Here is an 11,766-nt window from a genome sequence, read left to right as displayed (position 1 = left end):
GTGTTGATGTTTATTATCTCTTTTAAGATCTTCAATTTTGACATCAAATTCATCATCTCACTCATCGACATTTGGACGTTTTGAGTGCCTATTTTTTTCTTGTAGATACTCTCATTTATTTTAATTTTCGTTAGCCTAAGTATGACCCATAATTACTATTTTGTTAGCTTAAGTGTAAACTTATCACTATTTCTAAATAGTTTTATCTTTTTATATAAGAAAATGCCATACCAGTGTCGTGCGTATTTCATGTGAACAAGTACATACGTGTGATTGATACATATATGACGCGGTGGTTTTGACGGATAAATTTCGTGTAAATAAGGGTGATGTGAAGATTCACATTGGACAAGGGAGATATATCGTGAATTTTTGCCTTATATCGTGAATTTCCGCCATATATTGTGGGTTATCGCCTTGTGTATCTATAATATGTCTTCTTGTGGAGATCAGCGATCCCATCTCTTCTTGTGGATTGGTCTCCTCTTGCACACATAGTCAGCTGTCTTCTGAAATTGACTGCTATAGAGATACTTGGTTGTCTTGTGGAGATTATCTGCTTGTCTCTATTTCGTGGAGATATTAGGCCCATTGCCTCAATGTTCTAGAGATACTGGGAAATCAGACGATTACATTACTTCCCTTCCTATTGGATTTAATAGGAGAAGGAAGGTAAAAAAGATCTACCCCTAAACTGGTACCCTATATCTGGGTGTCTATTAAAATGGAGAAATCTTATCTTGGTGATGCGACTTCTGACCACTGATCATGTGGTCAGGAAGAGAAAAGAAAAAAAAAAATATTGAAAAATTCTAACTCAGGGGCGGGATTAATGTCATTAATGCCTGGGGCATTCTCTTCCATCGGTTGTCTCACAAGAAACGCTAAAAATGCCTTTTACCTATTTACGTAATGTCCGATTGCAGAATGCTGTAAAAGAGTTTGTCGACTAGACTAGGTATTCAAGAATTTTGCAATTTGCAGAAAGTGAACTTTTCTATTAAGTATTTTTTAAATCCAACAACGAAAAAGTAAAAGTAGGTAGGTAACTTTAGTAGGTACCTACCCACTTTTTTTTCATGTCGCAAAAAATCTATTGCTTCCCCTACGCTACGTAGGTAAAAAGTACGGCAAAAAATGCACTAAAAATTGCGGGATTGCGGGATTGGAAAAAGGTGCGGGATCCCGCGGGATTGCGGGATTGCGGGATCCCGCATTGCAATCCCTAGTAGAAAGCGAACTTTTCTAGGTATTCAGTATTTTTTAAATCCACCAACGAAAAAGTAAAAGTAGGTAGGTAGGTAACATTATTTTTTTTTTTTCATGTAGCAAAAATTCTATTGCTTCCCCTACGTAGGTAAAAAGTACGGCAAAAAATGCATTTGGCAAAGGATGCATTTCTGTTCGGTAAACGACTAAACGGTGTTACACTTGGCAACAGTGCAAACTGCAGTCGAGGAGGTCAGAACACAGTGGACACTTGAATATGCATGAAAAAAAGTGAAGCCAGTTTTCAACTAGTGCCGTAGATCGTAGGATGACGGATAAAGGATAAAAGAGAATGGGGTGGATGAATGCACTAATGCACTTGGATTTTTATTGAAATTTCGAGCATTTTTCAACAAAATTACCAAAAAAAAAAAATGGTGTTTTGGATTATTATTCTGAAATCCAATTTTATCCAGTGTAAGAGGCCCTGATAACTTTGGGGGGGCTTAAGCCCCCCAAGCCCCCCCCTATCGCCGCCTATGATGAATGCACTAATGCATTTGGATTTTTATTGAAATTTCGAGCATTTTCTAACAAAATTACCAAAAAATCTTGATTTTTGAGCAAATATACCTACCCATTTTCAAAATGATAAGCTGAGCTGAGGTGGGATGCTTTTGAACATTCGGGATCCACTTGTTGCATGGACCATATCCACTTTCACCTCACCTCCGTGATTTTTTTTTGTTTTGCTCAAGATTTTTGTTCTTGTTGATTCTTCCATTCCATTCCTCTTTCTTCTTTCTTCTATTCGTTTTTTGTTCTATTTCTATTCTTCTTTCTTCTCCACTGTCCACTCCACACCAGAGTGAGCTCCCTTATCCCTTATCAATAAAAATTAATTGATATCAAATCAGCAAAGAAAGTTCAATAACAGGGTTTCCCCAGGGTGTGTAATCTACTTTTGTTTTGTAATGGAGTAGCCCTTGGTCTTGGACAGGTAAGTAAAGTACTCTTGTTTCATCAGTAGGTAGGTACCACCTAATCACTTGTCAACCACTTGATTTCAATTAACTTCAAGGTCAGGTCTCCAAAGTGTTTTTATAGCAAAAACAAAAAAGCAAAAATGCTCTTCTAGTAAGTTGATTAATTAATTAATTTTTGCATAGATGTGTACTATTGGCTTAGGAGTATATAGGTACTTCAATGGGCCACACCATGTCCCCAAGTTGGGTGTTTGGGAATAATAATACCATTGGGTACCTATTATTTGTGTCGGGCATCAAAGTTTGCAAGGACTACCCACTATCCCAAAAACAACTTTTTATACCTAGTCCACTACCTACATGCATATTTTACTATTGTACATTGTGATAATAAAAACTTATATTTTTGTCTTCCCTAGATCTTCTCATTTACAATGTCCAACCAAGATGCTCTTGGAATAAATTGGTACCATGGAAAATTGACTCGGGAAGATGCAGAAAGGATATTATTAGCTGGTGAGTGTTTTATTTATATTTTTTATCTATTAAAATTATGGTACTTGTGCAGAAGTCACGTCTGTGGAATATTGCTACCAAGGGAACTGGCACAAACGAGCAGTGACCAGTGTTATTATAGGGTTAGGTTAAACACAAGAAGGAGTTTTCAGAATTAGAGCAGTGATTAGTGTTATTATAGGGTTAGGTTAAATACAAAAAGGAGCTTTTCTTTTCCACGGAAGTGAATTCTGCATAATTACCAAAATTATTATTATTCAAAAGGTTTGATAGAAGGAACTATAACTGCTGAGGTCTTATCATTCCAAAAGCAAAGAGGGGAGGACAGGAGAGGAGAAAGCCAGCCGTTCCAAGAACAAACCTCATCTGTTTAGGATAAAATCTGCCCTGGCAGGAATTGAACCCACAACGGTAAATGTATTTTTTTTTTATTTTTTTTTTTTTTTTACTTTTGAACTGCCTTTTGGCTCTTGGGATTTTAACAGAGTTTTAGCCTCTTTTTGAGCGGTTAAGAAGATGCGCTTCCTAAAACCATGGAACTCAAATATAGGGACAAGAAATCATGGATTAATAAATAAATGAAGTCAACTAAAAGATTGTCGTTTTCGGTTAAAAATTTCAGAACTGTACGATATTTCTCTCGCGAGTAAAAAATTTCCGTACTTATTTTTCGTTTTTAATAACATTTTCCTCTTTTCTTTTTTTGTCCGTTTCCAGTTTTCCTATCTGTTTTGTACATATTTATTGTCTATGATGCTCTTCTAGTAAGTTGATTAATTAATTAATTATTTTTGCATAGATGTGTACTATTGGCTTAGGAGTTTATAGGTACTTCAATGGGCCACACCATGTCCCCAAGTTGGGTGTTTGGGAATAATAATACTATTGGGTACCTATTGTTTGTGTTGGACATCAGTTTGCAAGATCTAGGTACCCACTATCCCAAAAAGAACTTTTTATACCTAGTCCAATACCTACATGCATATTTTACTATTCTACATTGTGATAATAAAAACTTATATTTTTGTCTTCCCTAGATCTTCCCATTTACAATGTCCAACCAAGATGCTCTTGGTATAAATTGGTACCATGGAAAATTGACTCGGGAAGATGCAGAAAGGATATTATTAGCTGGTGAGTGTTTTATTTATATTTTTTATCTATTAAAATTATGGTTCTTGTGCAGAAGTCACGTCCGTGGAATATTGCTACCAAAGGAACTGGCACAATTAGAGCAGTGATTAGTGTTATTATAGGGTTAGGTTAAATACAAAAAGGAGCCTTTCTTTTCCACGGACATGAATTCTGCATAATTACCAAAATTATTATTATTGAAAAGGTTTGATAGAAGGAACTTTAACTGCTGAGGTCTTATCATTCCAGAAGCAAAGAGGGGAGGACAGGAGAGGAGAAAGCCAGCCGTTCCAAGAACAAACCTCATCTGTTTAGAATAAAATCTGCCCTGGCAGGAATTGAACCCACAACATGGTGCTTTCAAGGCACACACACTACCCTTGAGGCTAATGTGTTTTTATTTTTTATTAATTTTTTACAATGCATAACACCCTCCCAAGTTACGATGGTAACTTCTAATATTAAAAATCTGATATACTCATTTAAACCCCTCAAATTAAATAAATATCTCATTCTTCTTGTTACAGAACAACACCAGGAAGACGGACTTTTCCTGGTGAGGCAAAGCAATACATCGGCAGGGGATTATGGACTATCCGTGTTGTATCAAGGAGAAGTGGTCCATTATCAAATAAGGAGACATGGGGAAGATGCTTTCTTCTCTGTAGGTAAGACATTATGTGATAACACCTGAGAGTCAAAACCCATGAAAATGATGCAGACCTGTATCCTAGTAAATTACAAAAGACCTAAAATAATACAAGAGACCTAAAATCATATTGCAAAGGATGATAGCACTTCAAAGTAGCCACCATTTGATGTCCCAGTCACCCTTTTAGACACCAATCAAACTATTCAAACACAAAGCTAATTATTTACTTCAGTGATCAGTCTGAATAGGTGTCCACATCAAAGCCCCCACCTTTGACCCTAGCCTAGTCCCAACCCAAGGGAAAATTAACAAACTATGCTGATGGTCAGGGTCTAGGGTAGGGTCTATGGTCCTTGGTGTGGACATAAACTTATTTTAAACCAAGAACTGGTACTTGTTCAGAAGTCATGTCAGTGGTAAATAGCTACAAAGGAACTGTCAAATTAGCACTGCTCATTGAGCAGTGACCAGTGTTATTATAGGGTTAGGGTTGGCCAACCTGGCATGGTTGAGAGTAGTTGAAAGTTAAATCTATAAGATAATTTTTATTTAATTTTAATAGTTTTAATTAGTTTTATTTGCTTTTTTTGTGATTTCTCATATTTTAGTATTGCCAATTTCATGTGAAACCTTCGTTCAACTCAATTTGTGTTCTATTAATCGCGAGGGTTATAGGGTTAGGTTAAATGCAAAAATGAGCTTTCATAATTTGAGCAGTGACCAGGGTTAGGTTAAACTAAAAAAGGAGCTTTCTTTTTCATTGTCATGGCTTCCGAATAATTACCTAAGAATTTAATTCCTTAAAAGAAATCTTTGCTGTTTTTGTCTTTTCAGTGACCATTTTAGATAAACTAATTTTGAGGAAGGTTTTGGGTAGGTTCATCACAAATCCAAGACTCGTCTACAAATATGATATAGGTATTAATAAACTTCTTTTTGTGTGTGATAGGTTGGCGTCTACATTGTAAGTCCCAAAAAAATAAAATTGAGTATGCACAATTTCTTGATTTAAATGGGAAATTTGTCTAGGTCCTGCGATCATATGGGTTAAGCTATCCCGACGAGGGTGAATAATAGAATGAACCCTAAAAAATGCAGGTATAGCTATATTTGTAGGCAATAGGGCAATACTTATAAGGATATCCTCACTCATAAGCATGAGTTTTCTGACAATACATGCTGACCAGCATACCTTTGGGTATGGAAAACAATTTTTTTATTGGTAAATAATGCTTCCCTTTCACGTGATTTGTATTTATATTTTGATAATTCGTATTATTTTAAAGAAGAAAAATCTATGATACTTTTGTCAATTCATTTTACCTTATAGACTTTGATTAAAATAAATATTTTTAATAAACTCAACCAGGCCGTGTTTATTTTCTTTTATTCTTAGGATCACACGATATGGCAGAGCGACATATAATCTGGTAATATTCTATGGCAAAAATTTGACACCATAGGTTTAAGGTCATGTTAAAAAAGATCACACGGTGTGGAGGAAAAAATTGCCAGATTATATGTCACTCTGCCATATTGTGTGATCCTACCTTTAGGTTTACAGTAGCATTTGCATTAGATAAATTCACACCTAGCTGTTTATCCCGTGCTCCGTAACGAAGTATGGGATTCCTATGTAGATGCGACTATGAGACAAGTGAAAGCGAATTTCGCTGGCCTAGTGAGCTTGGATGGTAGCGACTAGCGTGTCTACCTTGTAAGCGCTAGGTTGCGGGTGTGATTTCCTCCCGGGAAAGATTTTATCCTGAACAGAGAAGGTTCGTTATCGCCGTTCGGCTTTCTCTCCTATCCGCTCTTCATCAAAAGCTCCAAAAAAGGAAGTGAGTTTCTTTTTTTTCTTCTTTTTACGACTGAACACGTGCGAAAGAATAGCAAGAAAATAAAAATCAGAATACCTACCCATTTTTTCCAATGAATGCCGCAAGCGAATAATGATAGTGAGCGTGTTTACTAGTTTACTTCGTAGGAAATCCAGTTTGATGAGGAAATCGGTTGTCTCGCAAGAAACGCTAAAAATGCCTAACCTATTTACGTAATGTCCCATTGCAGAATGCTGTAAAAGAGTTTGTCGACTAGACCAGGTATTCAAGAATTTTGCAGAAAGCGAACTTTTCTATTAAGTATTTTTTAAATCCAACAACGAAAAAGTAAAAGTAGGTAGGTAGGTAACATTATTTTTTTCATGTAGCAAAAAATCTATTGCTTCCCCTACGTAGGTAAAAAGTACGGCAAAGAATGCACTTGGCAAAGGATGCATTTCTGTTCGGCAAACGGTGTTACACTTGGCAACAGTGCAAACTGCAGTCGAGGAGGTCAGAACTTAGTGGACACTTGAATATGCATGAAAAAAAGTGAAGCCAGTTTTCAACTAGTGCCGTAGATCGTAGGATGACAGATAAAGGATAAAAGAGAATGGGGTGGATGAATGCCATAGGCGGTTCTTGCCTAAATGTGGGGGGCTTATTTTGAAGGTACACCTTCAAAATTTTGATTTAGCTTTATGTAAAAAAATCTGGTGTGAACATCACACGACTTTCCTTATCCTATTGAGTGATGCTCATTCGAGTATTATTTTACCCTAATTTTTACCATATCTCTAACCGTTTATTCGGTATAGTTGAAAACCGCAAAAAAAAGGTATATCTCTAACCGTTTAGTCGGTATAGCTGAAAACCGCCAAAAAACGGTCGAAATCCGTCCAAAAGCGGTCAAAATACCGCCAAGCGCAGCACCTATCTTAACTAAACGTTTTCTGTTGCATCCTTGTCACATTTGTGAACTACATACCAAATTTCAAGTCTCTATAGCTCATACCGTTCCCGAGATATTGTTAAACTAGACCGAAAACCGCCAAAAAGCGGTAAAATGCCGCCAACCAATGCACCGATCTTAACCAAAATTTGTGTCGCATCCTTGTCACATTTGAAAGCTACATATCAAATTTCAAGTCGCTAGCTCTTAACCGTTCTCGAGATATTTTGTTTACAGACGGACAACAGATAGACACACAGATACACACACGGACCAATGGCTGAAACTTTGGATTTAGGCTCTAATAGGGACCTCAAAACGTGTTTTGGTACCAAAAACTGACCATCGAAAATTTGACCCGATTACATTACTTTCCTTCCTATAGGATAAAAGTAAAAAATGCAATTGTAAATATTTCAGGTTCTCATGGCGTTGAATGCTCCAATCAGACCTCGCACACAGGACAATGAAACCCCAGCAGAACTAGCAAGACAAGCAGGCCATCTGGAAGTAGAACGACTACTGAGTAAGTTACTAAACAAAATATGTAAAAAATGTAAATGCAGTTTCTTTGTGTTATTATGTCACAACTTTGGTGCTCATTCCAGGCCCTACGTAGGTAAAAAGTACGGCAAAAAATGCATTTGGCAAAGGATGCATTTCTGTTCGGTAAACGACTAAACGGTGTTACACTTGGCAACAGTGCAAACTGCAGTCGAGGAGGTCAGAACACAGTGGACACTTGAATATGCATGAAAAAAAGTGAAGCCAGTTTTCAACTAGTGCCGTAGATCGTAGGATGACGGATAAAGGATAAAAGAGAATGGGGTGGATGAATGCACTAATGCACTTGGATTTTTATTGAAATTTCGAGCATTTTTCAACAAAATTACCAAAAAATCTTGATTTTTGAGCAAATATACCTACCCATTTTCAAAATGATAAGCTGAGCTGAGGTGGGATGCTTTTGAACATTCGGGATCCACTTGTTGCATGGACCATATCCACTTTCACCTCACCTCCGTGATTTTTTTTTGTTTTGCTCAAGATTTTTGTTCTTGTTGATTCTTCCATTCCATTCCTCTTTCTTCAGTTTCTTTTCTTCTTTCTTCTATTCGTTTTTTGTTCTTTCTATTCTTCTTTCTTCTCCACTCCATACCAACCAGAGTGAGCTCCCTTATCCCTTATCAATATCAATAAAAATTAATTGATATCAAATCAGCAAAGAAAGTTCAATAACAGGGTTTCCCCAGGGTGTGTAATCTTCTTTTGTTTTGTAATGAAGTAGCCCTTGGTCTTGTACAGGTAAAGTACTCTTGTTTCATCAGTAGGTCCACCTAATCACTTGTCAACCACTTGATTTCAATTAACTTCAAGGTCAGGTCTCCAAAGTGTTTTTATAGCAAAAACAAAAAACAAAAATGCTCTTCTAGTAAGTTGATTAATTAATTAATTATTTTTGCATAGATGTGTACTATTGGCTTAGGAGTATATAGGTACTTCAATGGGCCACACCACACCATGTCCCCAAGTTGGGTGTTTGGGAATAATAATACTATTGGGTACCTATTGTTTGTGTTGGACATCAGTTTGCAAGATCTAGGTACCCACTATCCCAAAAAGAACTTTTTATACCTAGTCCAATACCTACATGCATATTTTACTATTCTACATTGTGATAATAAAAACTTATATTTTTGTCTTCCCTAGATCTTCCCATTTACAATGTCCAACCAAGATGCTCTTGGTATAAATTGGTACCATGGAAAATTGACTCGGGAAGATGCAGAAAGGATATTATTAGCTGGTGAGTGTTTTATTTATATTTTTTATCTATTAAAATTATGGTTCTTGTGCAGAAGTCACGTCCGTGGAATATTGCTACCAAAGGAACTGGCACAATTAGAGCAGTGATTAGTGTTATTATAGGGTTAGGTTAAATACAAAAAGGAGCCTTTCTTTTCCACGGACATGAATTCTGCATAATTACCAAAATTATTATTATTGAAAAGGTTTGATAGAAGGAACTTTAACTGCTGAGGTCTTATCATTCCAGAAGCAAAGAGGGGAGGACAGGAGAGGAGAAAGCCAGCCGTTCCAAGAACAAACCTCATCTGTTTAGAATAAAATCTGCCCTGGCAGGAATTGAACCCACAACATGGTGCTTTCAAGGCACACACACTACCCTTGAGGCTAATGTGTTTTTATTTTTTATTAATTTTTTACAATGCATAACACCCTCCCAAGTTACGATGGTAACTTCTAATATTAAAAATCTGATATACTCATTTAAACCCCTCAAATTAAATAAATATCTCATTCTTCTTGTTACAGAACAACACCAGGAAGACGGACTTTTCCTGGTGAGGCAAAGCAATACATCAGCAGGGGATTATGGACTATCCGTGTTGTATCAAGGAGAAGTGGTCCATTATCAAATAAGGAGACACGGGGAAGATGCTTTCTTCTCTGTAGGTAAGACATTATGTAATAACACCTGAGAGTCAAAACCCATGAAAATGATGCAGACCTGGATCCTAGTAAATTACAAAAGACCTAAAATAATACAAGAGACCTAAAATCATATTGCAAAGGATGATAGCACTTCAAAGTAGCCACCATTTGATGTCCCAGTCACCCTTTTAGACACCAATCAAACTATTCAAACACAAAGCTAATTATTTACTTCAGTGATCAGTCTGAATAGGTGTCCACATCAAAGCCCCCACTTTTGACCCTAGCCTAGTCCCAACCCAAGGGAAAATCAACAAACTATGCTGATGGTCAGGGTCTAGGGTAGGGTCTATGGTCCTTGGTGTGGACATCTCATTGAGCAGTGATCAGTGTTATTATAGGTTTAGGTTAAGTAAATGCAAAAATGAGCTTTCATAATTTGAGTAGTGACCAGGGTCAGGTTGAACTAAAAAAGGAGCTTTCTTTTTCACTGTCATGGCTTCTGAATAATTACCTAAGAATTTAACTCCTTGAGAAAGCCAGTCGTTCTGAGAACGAACCTTATCTGTTTAGGATAAAATCCTCCTCAGGAATCGAACCCGCCACCTAGTGCTTACCAAGACAAACACACTAACCTCTAAGCTAACTAGACTGGCAAGTACCACTTTAGTAATTTATTAGTTCTTTGCAAAATAGCTGTTTCTCTTCAAACTCCTTATCAGTCCATTCCAAGCAGTCCTATCGTGTGTCTTTTTTCTTCTTCAAACTAACGCCCAAATAACCCCCTTCTCCCCATCAGGTTACACCCCCCTGCATTACGCGTGTCAAAGTAATCTACCTAGCACAGTGAGGATTCTCATCACGGCAGGCGGGGCTAATGTTCAGCTGAGAAATACCAAGACTGGCCGGGTTCCCCTACACGAAGCAGCCAGTGGCGGACATAAGGATGTGGTCCTGGTAAGAGTCTCTTTTTTGCGAATAAGCTGGTTTAACACTAGAATACCAGGTCGTTCACGCTGGTAACCTCTGCTATGGTCCTGAGGGATATCACAGCTTTTGGTGTACCTATTTTCCTTTTGGGAAACTGAGCGCTAGAAAATTGATCAGTGCTCCATTTTTTCCGGCTCTGTGCTTGAAGTTCGGGGTGAACTCAGCCTCGTGAGGACAACTGAGTAGCTACTTTAATCGAGTAGTAACCAGTAGTGGCATAACCTTTTTTTTTTTTTTTTTTTTTTTTTTTTTTTTGAGGTTTGACAGAGGGAACTGTAACTGCTAAGGTCTTATTGTCCCGAAATCGAAGAGAGAATGAAGACAGGATACCTAGGAGAATGCCAGCCGTTCCGAGAACGAATATAATCACATCAGGATAAAATCCGCCCCGGGTCGGAATCGAACCCGCGGCCTAGCACTTACAAGGCAGACGCGCTACCAACTAAGCTAACTAGGCTGGCATTGTGAGTGTAAAAAAAGATACGAGTAGACGAGAATTAATAGTAAAGGAGGCACTTAGTAATGTTGTGATACCCTCTAAAGTTGTGAAGAAGCTCTGTGCCTTACCACAAAGATTCATGATTTGTATTGTAAATATTTCAGGTTCTCATGGCGTTGAATGCTCCAATCAGACCTCGCACACAGGACAATGAAACCCCAGCAGAACTAGCAAGACAAGCAGGCCATCTCGAAGTAGAACGACTACTGAGTAAGTTACTAAACAAAATATGTAAAAAATGTAAATGCAGTTTCTTTGTGTTATTATGTCACAACTTAGGTGCTCACTGCGGGAATTGTAGGATTTTTCCCAATAGGTATCTCAATTAATCCTAAAATCCAATGTTTACCTACATGCTGGACCGGTCGTATGCGCATTTATATCAATAGACTACTCATTTTTCCTCAACTGAGCTGGAGTGGGCCCCCCCCGAAATCCAGTCACGAATCATCATTTGGATGATACGACTTTCTTGACCCGGCCGCAAATCGAACCGGGCCCCCCCCGCGTTGCAAGGGCGAGTAGCCAGTGCCCTGCGCATGGGACGCGACAGA

The 11,766-nt window shown here is 37.7% G+C and overlaps 1 protein-coding gene across 1 annotated transcript in view; it reads left to right on the top strand.

The window, feature by feature from the left end:
- The first annotated feature begins 3,470 nt into the window (after positions 1–3,470).
- Positions 3,471–11,766, top strand: part of LOC103505776 (tyrosine-protein kinase Shark) — a 21,205-nt gene continuing 12,909 nt past the window's right edge. Inside the window, exons 1-9 of the mRNA XM_008470139.3 lie at positions 3,471–3,475; positions 3,749–3,845; positions 4,373–4,513; positions 6,568–6,581; positions 7,690–7,795; positions 9,604–9,744; positions 10,523–10,680; positions 11,317–11,422; positions 11,626–11,729. Coding sequence (XP_008468361.1) covers positions 3,764–3,845; positions 4,373–4,513; positions 6,568–6,581; positions 7,690–7,795; positions 9,604–9,744; positions 10,523–10,680; positions 11,317–11,422; positions 11,626–11,729 — 852 coding nt within the window. The 5' untranslated portion in view covers positions 3,471–3,475; positions 3,749–3,763. The remainder of the gene's footprint in view (positions 3,476–3,748; positions 3,846–4,372; positions 4,514–6,567; positions 6,582–7,689; positions 7,796–9,603; positions 9,745–10,522; positions 10,681–11,316; positions 11,423–11,625; positions 11,730–11,766) is intronic.

Source organism: Diaphorina citri, unplaced genomic scaffold (assembly GCF_000475195.1).
Source record: "Diaphorina citri unplaced genomic scaffold, Diaci psyllid genome assembly version 1.1 scaffold194, whole genome shotgun sequence".
Classification (NCBI taxonomy): domain Eukaryota; kingdom Metazoa; phylum Arthropoda; class Insecta; order Hemiptera; family Psyllidae; genus Diaphorina; species Diaphorina citri.
This window is presented reverse-complemented; position numbering and strand designations above follow the sequence as displayed.